Genomic DNA, 14,984 nt, shown 5'->3' on the forward strand with positions numbered 1-14,984 from the left:
TCTGGAGTGAATTTTGTCTGTTGATTTGTCTTTTGCTTGTTTAGCAAAACTGAGTTGCTTTGTGTGGAAAAACCTGAGACATAAGCAAAAATATCATTTCTGGGCTCGTAGTAGAGCATCATAGTAGAGCATTATGTATGTTACAGTGTTCATGAACTCTGTGGAAATATATTCCAACAGATCGACAGGTTAATGAAAAGCCCAGATGTACTTAATATTCCCTACACTGCCACCATCTTAACTTTATCACAGACTAGCTATTTCAAGGGAGTTATCAGGTCTCTAAAAATCTTAAAGGAGCCAGTTTTATTAGTATCCACTGATTAATCTGGGTCACAATTACTATATCTGTTGGTTGCGCAGTACCGTTAATTGTTTATACAATTGTCTATTTTCTTGCATCCTATCTATGTCTACCAGTCTGCACTATACATTTTGGCAGTTTTCCAGTTACTAGTAAACATTTAGTTTAATTATTTTCTCATTTAAAAAGGTTACTTTTCAAAAGGTTCATAATAATGTTTAAGGGCATATATTGACAGTAGTACAAGGTTATACACCCCCTTGTGGAGGAACTGATATGAAGCCTGTCTGTTTTATTTAATATCATTTCTTACCCTTGTATAACTAATCTAGATAAGACTGTAATTCAACAAACCTTGATTTATTTTGTACGACTTAGTTTATTTGTAACCATTTATGTAATGAGATATCATTAATTTGCCATTTTATAGCACTGACAATACAGAAAATATTTGACTGGAGTATTCAACACTGTTATCAGAACTATGAACTCAAAGCAGATAGGATATTAAGAAAACAAACCACAAACTGCATACTATAAAAATAGCCTATATTGCATTCTCTTCTTCAGGTTTATGTTCTGTTGTAAACATCTGTGGAGGTATTCTAGGGGATTATCCTTGAGATACAGGAGGCAGATGGGAAAGCGCCAGCTCTGCTGACTGGCCAATAGGAAGAGCCTGGTGTCCTAATACCACCCACTATGTACATCCATCGACCAATCAGTCACTGTCTTCCAACCGGTCTCAGCCCCCCAAAATCTAATCCAATCTTGCTAAAGCTGAATGGGGAGTTAACTAATCCTGTCAGTGGGACCAGTAATAACCTATTTTCAAAAATAAAACCTGCAAAACCCCCATTCAGGCAATGAGAAGCACACATTTTCTGATCAAAATATACAGGCCAGTGTCATCACGCTTAAATAATTATGACTTTTTTTAATAATAATATAATGAGAAATTAAAGTGAAAGATGCATCAGTGGAGATGTGGCATGGGTTTGTAATAAATGTGAAAAATAATTGAGTCCCACAGAAAATCTTACTAAACATTATAAAATTGTCTTCCCACATTGGGTCAGGTTTTTCCTGTATCACAGACAATAGAAGTTCTGACTCCATATACGTTTGAAACCTAGACCTTGAGTGGCAATTAACTTTTTATCAGCTGATTTTTTCAGTCAGTTTAACACCTCAGAATCTATTAATTGTTTAATTCCAATTACCAATTTAAAAAAAAAAAACATATGCTTTAAGTCAATATGAAACTACTTTTATTCTATACTAGCATTTAAAGAGTGCTGCTAAGTCAAACAGTCATGATTCTAAAAAGCAGTCTTTGATTTTCTCATCTGGTTTCATTATAACTACTGTCTACTATTTTAAGTTTTGTGAACGCAAAGCTCATGATAATTTCGAGAATAATTATTGGACTCTTTGCCACCATCATGTGAAAAATTGAGGCTTTAAAGTAAATTATTTGAGTGTGTTTTTCTCTTCAGCAGTCTCATCTGAGCCCTCTGGATGTCTCTGCACATACAGTATGCATTACCAGAGAGGTTTCACAGTGCATGGTCAGCTGCAGATCACCAGCCTGCAGCAGGTGCTTGTTCACTGCTTACAAAGCACACAATGTATTGTCAGGCATTCGTGTGTGAACACTAACTTTAACTGTACATTTGAAACATTTAGCAGATGCTCTTCTCTACAGTTACTTATATAAATGTTGAGTTATAGCCCAAGTAAGCTACTTACTACAGTTTTTGCTCCAGGGCATGACAGAAGATAGCTGATGTGGATTAAACCTGTGACCTCAATGGAACAGACTGTTACCCAACCTAATTTTGTGTAAATTCAAGCTTTACTGTGTGTACTGCCTTAGGTTTTTTTTTCACAGTGTGGCCCTTTAAAGGGCGGCACAAGGAGTTTGGTGTCTTGCTTTAAGAACTATAGCATTAACAAGAACTGAACAAAATACTTTATTTTCACCAAAATGAATTTTGGACTGTGATAGACTTTCTGGGAAAAAGAAGAAAAAAAGCTTTAAAAGCATGCATCTGAGAGGAGTTCCCTTCAAAAGTTGCTATAGTATTAGGATCTTAACATGCCATTTGTCAGCAGTAGTTAAACTAACATTTAAGAATTGAGAACAACTTTTTTTAACCTATCCTTCCTAAGCCACCCATGCCCATAGATATAAAACATGCCACTGTGATTTTCTAACAGTGATTAAGGCAACCTAATGATAAAGAAGGCCCACCTCTCATTCCCAACCCCTTAGGATCTGCATTATGTTTACCCACAATACAATATGATTGCTCCTTATCTTAGTTGAAGACAGATTTAGATGAATTAGTTGAACAAATAATTATTGATAATTTAAAAATGGAAACTTTCCAAAGTCTGACACTGCAACTGATTCACTGTAAGATGATAATGAAGGCTGTAAAGTGTTGAGCATGTTGTCAACATTTCTAACACAATATAGTATCATATGGTCTATAAAATTATTTTATTTTGATTATTCATTCACATGTCGCTTGATACAAAATTTCAAATACCACCTATATGGAATTATCCTACATGCCTGGCTTATAAAACAAAACAGCGTGGCGACAAATCACCAGGGTCAGTATCAGTGAACCTGCTGAAAACTTGGTCGTGGTTTAGTTTAGATTATTATGGCAGTTTCAAGTGCTTACTCTTCCCAATCGCTATCAGTCACTCCAGCCAAAAGCGCAATGCATAGCAGTATGCAGTAACAGGGTGTACAGTAACACAGGCAGAATAATAAAGCAACCACGATGAGTGCACGCAGTACACATTTGTAATGTTAATTACACACAAAAAAGCCTAATCGAACTCAATTAAATTGCATTCATCCACAGGCATGTCAAAGTAGCTTTGGTTCTACAATCATAACAATCTAATGAAAAATGGCTTCCCAGGATCCGAAAATCTGATGACCTTATCTAATAGCCACCATATTTTAGTGGTCCACGCTCTCCATATTAAAATCGTGTGCTATAAATGATGCTAAATCATCCTCACGCAGAGTTGTCCATTGCTACACTAAAGCTGTACGGTACACGTTTTACTGTTATCTAGTAATAAAACAATTCTTCATCGTTATATTGCATTAATTAATTTTTTGACGTAGTTGTTATTAGCTAGCACTGCTAGCCACTTGGCAGAACAGCCGTGTGCAGACGCAACGCAGTTTAGCGAAGTGAAGCGATGCTAGTGACCCATACAAAGTTGAGCTGCAAATGTAGGTAGATGAATGTTTGCAGTGGACTTAAAACTAAAAGAAAAAGTACATTTACTGTCGTTTCAACAAAGTTTGGGGCTGTAGTTTTTGGATGCACAATTCTGTGCAAACTTGCAGTAGCTTTAACGACCTCGCGAGCAAGATTCCAGAACAGAGCAGAAGCTAGCTAACGTTACTGTTGTGGAGCTAAATCCACAAGAAGCAAGGAGCCATATAGTTGGGTAGTTTCGGGATTTAGCTACAGCATTAGGCTGGTGAGCCTTTTTCGGGACTGGTTGAAGACTTGTGTCTGTGCTTAGCTAGCTAATAGTTCCCCGGCAGTATTCGACCACTCGACACAAAGCTCAACTCGCTGGTTAGCTAGCTAACCATAGCATTATCCACCAAGTTAAGAAGCTAGCTAGCACCACCGCACAGCCTGCCTTCCGCCGTGGTGCACTTCCCCCACTCTCCCTCCAGCCGGCTAGCCGCAGCGTTAGTCCGGTACATAAAATGAAGCGACCATCAGCATTTTGGGAAGCTGTGTGGCTGTTTGGATTTTGCTGATGTATGAGGAGACGATATTGTTTTTGTGAGGTGAGCTGTTTTTATTATGGCCTCTTTGAACTTCTTGCAACAGACGTAGCCACCTAAAGACACATCAACCCTGACCTTAGACCGGGTAATGTTAGCGCTGCTATCGGTAACATTTAGCTGTTAGCTTCGACCAAATGGGGCTGCCTACTTGCTGGAGGACTAGCATTGTTACCTGGGTGCTAACTTTAAATCGAAATATGTGTTACGTTGGCTGTGTCCGAGGTGTGATCCAAAGAGTAGCCGGTTGAAACTTTCGAAGTGCATGTGCCTGTGAATGATATTGGGTATATTTCTCATAGTTTTGCCTCTTCGGGACACTTTGTTGCTACGTCACCATTGGTAGTTGTTAGCTTTTTCTGTTTCAGCCTGTCGCCAGTGACACGGACAAGGCTATTTGCTGGTCAGAACCAACCCTCTGAAGTCCGTGTTTACATTGAGGAATAGTGCTTAGCTTAGCAATTAATCAACTATAAAATCTCAGTAGCTTTTACCGTGACACTGCAACAAATAGCAGCTTATATAGGCTAGCATTACAAAATAAAAACAAATACGTTAACCGTGAAAGTTAATTTGTAGCGTTAATAATTTTAACGTTAACTTAGCCATCATGTCATCACTTTTGCTCTGGACATTGCCAACTTCATTTTAAAGACAAAGCCTATTTAGTATCCTCATTAACTGTAATATAACACCAGTTAGGTTTTGTAAGACTTGGATTTAACGTTAGTTGTCTAGAAGAGAGTGCGTTTCCATTGTTGCTGCCACCAAATACGTTTGTTACGAAGATTTAACATCAACACTTCATAGAGAAATTCATTTTGTCCATCAGCTCAGTTCTGCCGTTTTAATAGGCCGCCATGCAATGTGTAAGTTAGGTTAATAGTGCAGGTATGTTGCATTTTATTTTGGGAGTTTTAGCTGTAACGTTAAAGTACTAACTGGGCAGGCATTCAAAACACTAATTTCGACAAAGATACATATACATTGTAATTGGTTTGCGTTCTGATCTTAATTTGTGATTCATTCTGCTCCTATGGGTTAAAACACTAGAAAAGCGCACCCGTCCTAATTTGCGTGTGTGTGATAACGTTAGCTCAAAGGAGGATTTTCTGAGTATGATGATGGCACAGTTTTTGTTTTGCAACTGAAGAAACACTGCGAGACTCTGAGCTGGATCTATATGTCAAAGCCACCGTCACATGTATTGTCTTTTGAGCCCATTAGATCAGCACATAACATTACAGCATCGCATCACGGACGGGTTTGTCGTGTCTATTGTGTTCTGACATTTTGAGATTTACGATTATATTAACCAACATTGGTGAGGCTGTGATATACCATAACGTTAAGTAAAATATACCATACGAATCGAAGCTGATCGACTCCTTTTTGTCGTCTGTTAATGGCCTTTAAACGTTAAACGCATGACTTCTTTCTATTAGCTGTGTGGATGATTAACATGGTGAGCCCGTCCAGTCCTGCATTGTTTGTTGTAGAGTATTTTTGTTAATGGCGTGAATGTCACAGCGGAACTATGATGCGAGCGACAAAGGTTCTGCACGAAAGGATCTTCGCTGCAACAGGAAGTTCTACATACGGAAGTTGTGTTTTCTTTGTGTATCCCGATTTATGGTTGTTTTATTTGGGAAAACACCATTTTAGTTTTATCATTTTGTGCTTTTTCACGCGGCAGTTTCACCGGTTTGGATTATGCATTGCTGGGTAAATGATAACTTGAATTGTTAGTGTTTTCCGATCGATGTAACCCTCGCGCTATTTTCATGAGTTTGCGAGGAAGCTCGATTGCATTAGTGCTAACGTTGGTGAAATTAACACACGGAAATCCTCTAAAGTGAGGACGTTACAGCCATGTTTAATTTCTTGCATTGTCGGTAGTAAGTCTTGTGTAAGTCTGTGTATGTGAAAAGTGCTTTTGGGTGGATAGGGAGGCTCGTGTGTAGTTTTGTAGCAGAAGATGCATTTTGGGAATTACTTTTGTATGATGTTAAACATGTTGGCTAATGAAAATGTCATTTTCTATTTTGGTAATTATGGCCCACTTAGCTGTTCGTTTTCCATGGGAGGAAAACTTAAATCTTATGCATTTAGTATTTTTTTTCATATCCTTATCAGATCTATTTTCTCCATTCATTACGCAGTAGCATAGTAATTTATCAGCTACAATTCCTAAGATTGTTTGCATACTGTTATTTAAATTTTTTATTTGATGATTAAAAAAGAACCAGGTATAACACTTCACAGACGTAATACACAGGCAGACATTACAACAACAACACTAGTAAAACACATGTCACGCCACAATATAAAACGGCACAACAATCAAGACGAGTGCAGACAATACAATCAACATTTAATAGCAGGCGGCTTGGCAGCTATGTCAACATGTTTCTTTCTTTCTTTCTTGGTCATAACGGATAAAAAAAAATTCATACTGAGGATGATTCAAGGTACTTCGTAACCTTTTATTTCAGGCCACGTTAACATGCTCAGTGAAACACTCAGTTTCAGATTTGTGGGCAGACTATTTCACTGTACTGCTGCACTGCAGTTTTACTGATTACTTAACTATTACTTCTGATTAACATTTACATGTTGAATCTGCTTATGTTTTTAAATCGCAGATCTCTGTCAAGGAGGTCAAAATCAGTACGGGGGATGGACGAGCAGAAATCAAACTGCGAAGAAAATGACTCAGGTAATTACTATTATAAATGTAAAGTGTTCTGCAGGAAGATAAATAAAATCACAATGTGCCTTTGCTCTGAAAGAGAAATGCACATTTACCAAAAGACAATTTTTAATTTGTAAACATAATGTATTAGAGGTGATTATAGCAGGTCATTTAATATGGATTTGGTGAAAGCCATTTATTCCCATTGTTTAAAGTAAGCTTTTCTTTTCTTTTTTTTAATTCTCTAGCTGATGACAATGCCCCTTCAAAGCAACTTGTCTCCTCTGAGGAAGAGTCCAAAGCCCTTTCTGCTGCTGAGGACGTGTCTGGTGCTACTGCAGCCTCGTCCAGCACTCCTTTGTAAGTTATTCTTCCGATCATGAATTATATTGTGCACACTGTTGTGGTCCTTATCCCAAGAAGCTGCTTATTGTAGGGATTGTTGTTTTGAACAATGTCGTTTGTGACTGTACAGAGAGAGCGTTCAAGCTTGTGCGCTTTGTAACTGTGTGGAGCGGAGCCTGCATGGACAGCGGGAACTGAGACACTTTGGGCCATCTTCTGAGCGGCCGACCCTCAAGCCATCAGCTTCACAACTGCCACAGCCTGGAAATGATGACCTGTCTTCCATTGGATTTTCCGATTCCCCCTGTCTGGCATCACTCTTTGAGGACTCAGGTTGAACACAAAATATTATGCTAATATATTTTGTTTGTGTACAGGAAATACTTGCTTTTATAAATGAATTATATTATAGATTCCATCCCTTAGAAATACAGCACACAGATGTAGAATTGAAGTTTGGTAAGACATTTTTACTGATGCTGTGCTTTATATTGAACAGGGGGATGTTTGGTTCATTACTGGTGTGCGGTGTGGTCGGAGGGAGTAAAGCGGATGGAAAATGAGGAGCTGGAGAACGTGGATAAGGCCGTTATCTCAGGGACACAGCGGGTAAGTGCACTGTCCGTAGACTTGGATCAGGTGGCATCGGGTAAGAAAAAAGGGATTAATAGGCTTCCTTCACAAAATCTTACTTATTACCATTGGTTTGTTCCAGCTTTGCGAATACTGCAAAAGGCTGGGCGCAACCATTCGATGCCATGCTGAGGGCTGCTCACGGTTCTACCACTTCCCCTGCTCGGCAGCCAGTGGATCCTTCCAGTCCATGAAGCAGTTGGTCCTCCTCTGTCCAGAGCACATAGACAAGGCAGAAGAGTTGGGTAAGACAACCAGACATCTTTGTCAAAATTGTGATGTCATTACTTAAGGCATGCTCACAGTAAGGCTTGCGCTATGCACACAGAAAACGTGTGCTCTGTACTAATTTTGATTTTATTGACTGTGGAGTGTACATTTTTTACATGTTTATGCTCTTTGTTGTCATAAAATGTCAACTCCCTGCATAGCTTGATATGCATATGCCACTATAGCGATGAGGACTGGCGGGTTAAATCAGCCGTCCTATACACAGAGTATGCCAGGCAGACACACAGCTGACAACCTCACAGGTGCATGTGGTGCAGACAGGCTTAGACCTACAGTCCACAGACATTGAAGAGTTGTTTCGTTTGCACGGACCTGCAAGCGGTTCCAGGAAAGTGGCAGACACACACACACACACACACACACACTCACACACACACACACAGGGTTTCCTGCAGAAAATTTGTTAGTTAAGGTGGTAGGGTGGGGATTGCCGTCAGACGGGGCAATGCCCTATTGACTGACTGTCAGTCAGTCAATAGGGCATAGTGAACATAGTGGTGCCTGCCTGTAACAGAGGAAGTCTATAACGTTAACCCATACCGTGCAGCTTTCACCTCGCCGTTATATATGCTGTCTGCGTGGAGTTTTGAAAAGTGTAAACACACTTGCAACCGCTTTACCGGCATTGCCGTGACTCACTGTGACTTTAACAAAGTCAACGTTTTTTCGCTCCGTCGGCACCACAGCTCTGTGTGTGTGTCGGCAGTCGGAGCTCCGCTCTCTGTCAAGATGCAGAGACGTCAGATATGCTCACACTTATGCGCTCTCAGGTACCGGAATTTGGCACAGTTTGATTTAGTAGACACTAAAGTAGTAACCTACCGAAGTTATTTGTTCGGTACCCAACCCTAGTAATGAGGGCACGTAACGTGAAGTAACATGGCATTTTATTTTGTTTGAGTTTTAACTTGTCCAGTGGGGCAAGTAAATTTCTCTTCCACTTGCCCTACCAAAAAAATCCACTTGTCCTGGACAAGCCTTAAAGTTGAGCCCTGTCACATATTTAAAGATTGTAAAAACTGATTTATTTTCCAATTCATGGCATGTTTTTTTGTTGAGTTCTACAGAGAAGGGAGACTGGCATTGGTCACGGTTTGGAATGAAAAGGAGAAAACAGGACAGAGTAACACGGCGGATTTTTTTTTTTTTAACGACGTAGTTAAGGCGGCAGGCATGTCTTGCTTAGGCGGCCACCTAAGCTGCAAAGTGCTACGGGAAACCCTGATGTACATATATAATTTATTTGTTTTACAGCAGGTGAGGAGGCTTGGTGTGCAGTGTGTGACTCCGCGGGGGAGCTCATAGACTTGCTGTTCTGTACGGGTTGTGGCCAACATTATCATGCGGCCTGTCTGGAGATTGGCGCCACGCCCATTCAGCGGGCAGGATGGCAGTGCCCGGAGTGTAAAGTGTGCCAGACTTGCAGGTGAGTCAAAGTGCACCCTATACTAGTGAATCAAATGTAGTGCCTGACCTTTGTCCAACTTTACCTATGCTTTAGTTCCAATTTTTAAGAGTAACGTCTTTATTCTTTATTTTCTTAGACAACCAGGAGAAGACTCCATGATGTTAGTATGCGATGCCTGTGATAAGGGCTACCATACCTTCTGTCTCCAGCCACCCATGGATTCTCTTCCCTCTGACCCATGGAAATGCAGAGTAAGTCACGTTTGTCTTTCACCTCAGTACAAAGAGATACCCTTATCCCAGAAACTTATTGTGAGAGCAAGTTCACCTACTTTTTAGAAATTGAATATTCCTGTCAGAAAAAGTTTTGAGTTATCAGGATATTTAAAAGAGAGCTTTTTCATGTGCTTCTTTGTTCATTTGGTTTACATTTAACCCCCATTATCCATATTTTGTCAGAGGTGTCGTGTATGTACCGAGTGTGGTGTCCGTGGACTGGTGCTTCCAGGTTCGGCCCAGTGGTTTGACAACTACACCGTGTGTGAGGGCTGCCAGCGTCATCGCAGCTCTATGTGTGGCGTGTGCAGCAAAGCTGCCAACCCATCTGTCCCTCTGCAGTGCTGCAGCATATGCCACAGGTTAGTTTGACGGAGAAGTGCAATAGCAATTCTTTTGAGGTAGCTATCATATGTGGGATTGTTACTCTATTGTCATAACATATTTCTTGATGATCTCTTTATTGTCTTAGGTGTGTGCACAGTGAGTGTGCTTTACCGGGGGAGCTTCCAGAAACCAGGTGCATTTGCAGGCTTTGCAAGGAGGATCAGCAGCAGCAGCCTGTCACTCAACCATACATAGCAGAGATACAAACGAGAGAGGCGTCTGAGGAGACTGAAGGACACATGGATTTGACGGAGATGACAATCCAAACGGATGCACACATGGTGACAGAAGCGCAAACAGATTTATCAGAGGTGACACCAGGACAGAAAAGCACATCAGAGATGGGTCAGGCTGAGGCCACGACTGACAAAGAGACACCCATGGACTTGGGTAAGTCTGAGTCGGACAAAACATAATACAAAGCTTGCGAGACATGCCAGTCGTGTTTTATTGGACTAGTAAAATAATGCAACTTGTTTATGTTGACTGGACCTTGGCCCATAAAAACCACCTCTTTCTCTATCTTGGTTCTAAATGTAGCACTTGAAGTCGATCAGCATATTTGATGAAGTTGATGTACTTGCATGATTCTTGCAATTTTTGGTTTGTATCCCCATGGTTGAATGCACTTATTGTAAGTGCTTTGGATAAGACGTCAGCTAAATAAATGTAATGTAATTTATGTCTGAGATGTGCCTTTGAAAGTGAACTACTTTTGACTTTAGGGGTGGAGTCTGCAGTTGTTGAGACAACAGACGGAGAGAAAATCATGGAGGACGAGCTGCAGGTAGCAACAGAAAGATTGACTTCTGAGGCGCCAGCTGCTCCACTTGAGTCCACAGGTAACTTGGAACACATTGTAGACATATTTTTATCATGGTGTGCCGTAACTAATGATATATTTATAAATGTTTACACTAATAACCACACATTCCTTAATCTTATTTGTAGAATGTGCAACAAAAGAACAGAGAGCCTCTTGTCTACCTGTTGATGAAGAGAAAGCAGAAGAGGCAGTCACCCAGGTGACTCAAGCAACCCCTTCCCAGGACCACACAGCGGAGACACAGTCTGACAACCCTGAAGCAGAACCAACACCGGTGTCACAGCAGGGCCCTGAAAATATGGAGGAGGAGAAGCAGGAGGCCACTCCCTCGGTGGAACAAGAAGTATCACCAGAGCCATTGAACAATGGCTCTGATGGCACAGAACTATTCAGTAAGGATCCACAGAAGTTACCAGCTTCTCCTTCCTCTGTGGACAAAACGGAGCATTTGCCCTTGGATAATCGGCAGGAAAGAAGTTCATGCCAGGACCCCCAGTCTCCTTCTCCTCTTTCTTTATCTGTAGACACACAAGAGGCCCTCTCTTCTATGGAAATGGAGGGGAGGTTACTACCTCACTCTGAGGAGGAGGATGATGATGAAGAAGAGTATGATGAGCAAATGAAAGGAGGCCTTAATGAGGACATAAAGCAGGAACTGCAGGAGCAAGAGGTTAAGCGGGAATTGCTGCTGGACGAGATGTCCAATATGAGCCATGGAGATGAGAGCAGCAGTGGCTTTCTGGGCTCTCCAGGAGAAGCAGATCCTCAGCTCTCCATGGAGTTTGGCCTTGTACCTGCTGGCCGCTCACACACCGATAACCTGCTCACTGAGACTGATGACTCGCTTCCCTTTGAACCCTTCAGAAGCGACAGAGAGAAGGCAAAACGCAGAGGATCCCCAGGCCGCTCACGGGTCAAACAGGTGAAGTCACCATGTACAAGTTGGTCTATGTTTATTAAGTGAATTTTGCTTGAACAGCTGACATTTTGGTTTTGACTCTTGTTGTTTTTAAGATGTCATTGTCACAACGCAACTTGACATTTAAATGTTTTTTCCTCGGCTTGTAGGGGCGAAGCAATAGTTTTCCTGGGAAGCGTAGACCTCGAGGGGGTGGTGGTGGAGGGAGAGGGCGTGGTGGGAGGTCACGCCTCAAAGCCATGGCCTCCTGCATTGATGCTTTCTTGGTGAGCTGTACTTTACACCCCATACAGATGTTCTTTGATATTCTTTCACTTTTGTAATGTAGTCATATTTACTCTTTATAATTTGTCATTTCATGACATATTTTGGCACGTTTGTAACCGTTTATCCCCTTGTTCACAGCTAAGCATGGCCACAGACACTGGACTAAGTAAGGAGGAAGAAGATGAGGAAGATGACACCATGCAGAACACAGTAGTTCTTTTCTCAAACACCGATAAATTTGTCCTCCTCCAGGTACAGCTCTAGTTGTAGTTTGACATTTTGAATTACTTTGGGGTACAACTACAGTTTTCACTTTCAAATGCAACACAAATACTCTTTGTTTCCTCTCATTGTTTCCTCTCACTTTCTCTCCTTTGTTTTAGGATATGTGTGTTGTGTGCGGCAGTTTTGGAAAGGGTGCGGAGGGGCAGTTGTTGGCTTGTGCTCAGTGTGCCCAGTGTTACCATCCTTACTGTGTGAACAGCAAAGTAAGCACAGTGTTATCCTTTGATATATTTTTTTATTCATCACTGTATTTTTCAAAAAAATTTAGATAGACTAAACCTGATATCTTTTGTAGATCACCAAGACGATGCTCCGTAAGGGCTGGCGCTGTTTGGAATGTATTGTGTGTGAGATGTGTGGAAAGGCTTCGGACCCCTCCCGTTTGCTGCTCTGTGATGACTGTGATGTCAGCTATCACACCTACTGCTTGGACCCGCCCCTGCACAATGTTCCCAAGGGTGGTTGGAAGTGCAAATGGTAAAGAAAATGTAAACTTAGGAGCACAGTACTTCATTCAGCCTTGTAGCTTTGAATGGGGTCAAATGGAAATGAATACATGTCAATTTGCATATTATGTAAAACACTCATGCCTCAGCTCTGCATTAGCAACTCAGAAGCCCATCCCTCTGCCACTTGCTTCTGTGGCAACAGAACATTTTTTGTACCACTCAAATTGGCATCTGTATTTTTTTTAAATCTTGCATATTAGCTGTATATTTGTTACAGAGTGCTTCACTGCTTCTGTGCAGGTGTGTGTGCTGTGTGCAGTGTGGTTCTAACTCCCCGGGTTTCCACTGTGAGTGGCAGAACAACTACACCCACTGTGGCCCCTGTGCCAGCCTGGTCACTTGTCCAGTATGCAGAGAGAACTTCATGGAGGAGGAGCTGCTGCTGCAGTGTCAGTACTGCGATCGGTAGGTGCTGCTCATTAGAACTGTACATGCACACACCAGACACAGAAACTGAGGTATTCATGAGACTGCAGCTAATGAAGACGAGCGAGGAATGGGTTCTTCATGTATTTTTCATTTCATGAATTATTCCATAACATCTTTGATTTGCGCTGTGATTTGTTATAAGTATGTGTATCAGTGTATTTCTGTGCGCCTGTGCAGATGGGTCCATGCTGTCTGTGAGAGTCTGTACACAGAGGATGAGGTGGAACAAGCTTCCGATGAGGGCTTTGCATGCACATCCTGCACTGCATATGTTCCAAAACCTGTGGGTAAGTCCCAGAATGACGCTATTTTAAAACTGACGACACAGAAGACTATGGTTTAGAAAAAAAAAAACACAGTATATTCTCATATTTACTGATGAAATGATTTTCTTTTGCTTTTTCTACCTGCTTTTTGGCTTTGTTCACAGTAGTAGAGTCAGCCATTATGGCTTCAATAAAGATCAAAGAGCCAGGTTAGTGGATTGTTGCTTTTTCATGTTTGTTATGACAAGCACATTACGCATGGTCATCTTTGGTTTTTGTTCTGTAAGTCATTCATATTTGCAAATGTCACTTTGCAGAACCCCAGTTCTACCGGTTGGAGGGTGTGTGGCTGACGGAGTCGGGTATGTCCCTGCTTCGCAGCATCTCTATGTCTCCCCTGCACAAGAGACGGCAGCGTCGCTCCCGTCTCGGCACTCTGTGTTGTGAAGGAGGTCCTGATGGAATGGATCTGAGGGAGGTTGAAGAAGGGGAGGATGGAAAAGGTTTGCACACTTTCTGCTTATCCAGTGGTGTATTCACAATATTCTGGGGTGTCTTGCTCCTCTTTAATGTAAGACTTTGTGCAAATTCAATGTTGTCTTGTATATCTAGGCTGTGGGGAGCCCATGGAATGTGAATCCAAGATGGAGAACCCGGGGAGCCCTGACAGAGAAGGTGGCGCAGATGGAGGTACTGAAGGCATGGCTGACTGCGAGGGTCTCAAAGGAGGAGCAGAGGAGACAGAGGATAGCAAAAAAAGAAAACGGAAACCTTACAGGCCTGGTAAGCTACCCAGAATTTCACAAAACAACTTGTAACATCCACAAAGTTCGCCTGAGCATCCACAAAATATTAACAAACTTTTATTTACAAATTGTACTAGGAATTGGAGGTTTCATGGTGCGACAAAGGAAGTGTCACACACGGATGAAGAAAGAATTTTTTGCCCAGCTGGCTGGAGAGACTACGTTAGATGGACAGCCAATAGAGCGAACCATTGACGAAGGTTAGTGACAACAGTAGTCATTTCATCCAATATTAAAATGTTATGATAAAATAATTTCAGAATTCAGGAAGTAGAAATGACTAAATAGAGGGGATGTTCAGTTGCTTTACTTAGGAAAATCGTACCAGTTGTTGAACATGGGACATCCTTTTAGATGGACATTAGCTTTGCATGAAAAAAAGCCCACTTCATTAACACAGCGGGGGTGCCAATGTAGAGGGATCGGGCAAAAAAAGCAGGCTCATCCAGAAAAAAAGTTGATCCTGGCGTAACTTTTGCCATAATGCCTTGTGATCTA

At 41.5% G+C, this 14,984-nt stretch overlaps 1 protein-coding gene across 5 annotated transcripts in view; it reads left to right on the forward strand.

The window, feature by feature from the left end:
* The first annotated feature begins 3,488 nt into the window (after nucleotides 1-3,488).
* Nucleotides 3,489-14,984, forward strand: part of kmt2d (lysine (K)-specific methyltransferase 2D) — a 38,223-nt gene continuing 26,727 nt past the window's right edge. For 2 of the 5 annotated variants that reach the window (XM_036008256.1, XM_036008258.1), the window contains exons 1-22: nucleotides 5,754-5,870; nucleotides 6,791-6,864; nucleotides 7,089-7,200; nucleotides 7,316-7,518; nucleotides 7,685-7,794; nucleotides 7,901-8,063; nucleotides 9,364-9,535; nucleotides 9,654-9,768; nucleotides 9,976-10,154; nucleotides 10,265-10,569; nucleotides 10,905-11,021; nucleotides 11,131-11,927; nucleotides 12,074-12,190; nucleotides 12,330-12,443; nucleotides 12,575-12,679; nucleotides 12,772-12,953; nucleotides 13,226-13,390; nucleotides 13,592-13,701; nucleotides 13,845-13,889; nucleotides 13,998-14,183; nucleotides 14,293-14,463; nucleotides 14,564-14,686. In XM_036008256.1, the coding sequence (XP_035864149.1) occupies nucleotides 6,825-6,864; nucleotides 7,089-7,200; nucleotides 7,316-7,518; nucleotides 7,685-7,794; nucleotides 7,901-8,063; nucleotides 9,364-9,535; nucleotides 9,654-9,768; nucleotides 9,976-10,154; nucleotides 10,265-10,569; nucleotides 10,905-11,021; nucleotides 11,131-11,927; nucleotides 12,074-12,190; nucleotides 12,330-12,443; nucleotides 12,575-12,679; nucleotides 12,772-12,953; nucleotides 13,226-13,390; nucleotides 13,592-13,701; nucleotides 13,845-13,889; nucleotides 13,998-14,183; nucleotides 14,293-14,463; nucleotides 14,564-14,686 (3,631 nt within the window). In that variant the 5' untranslated portion in view covers nucleotides 5,754-5,870; nucleotides 6,791-6,824. The other 3 variants (XM_036008259.1, XM_031283625.2, XM_036008257.1) reach the window with 3 other exon arrangements.

The sequence above is a fragment of the Sander lucioperca genome, chromosome 12, assembly GCF_008315115.2.
Source record: "Sander lucioperca isolate FBNREF2018 chromosome 12, SLUC_FBN_1.2, whole genome shotgun sequence".
NCBI lineage: Eukaryota > Metazoa > Chordata > Actinopteri > Perciformes > Percidae > Sander > Sander lucioperca.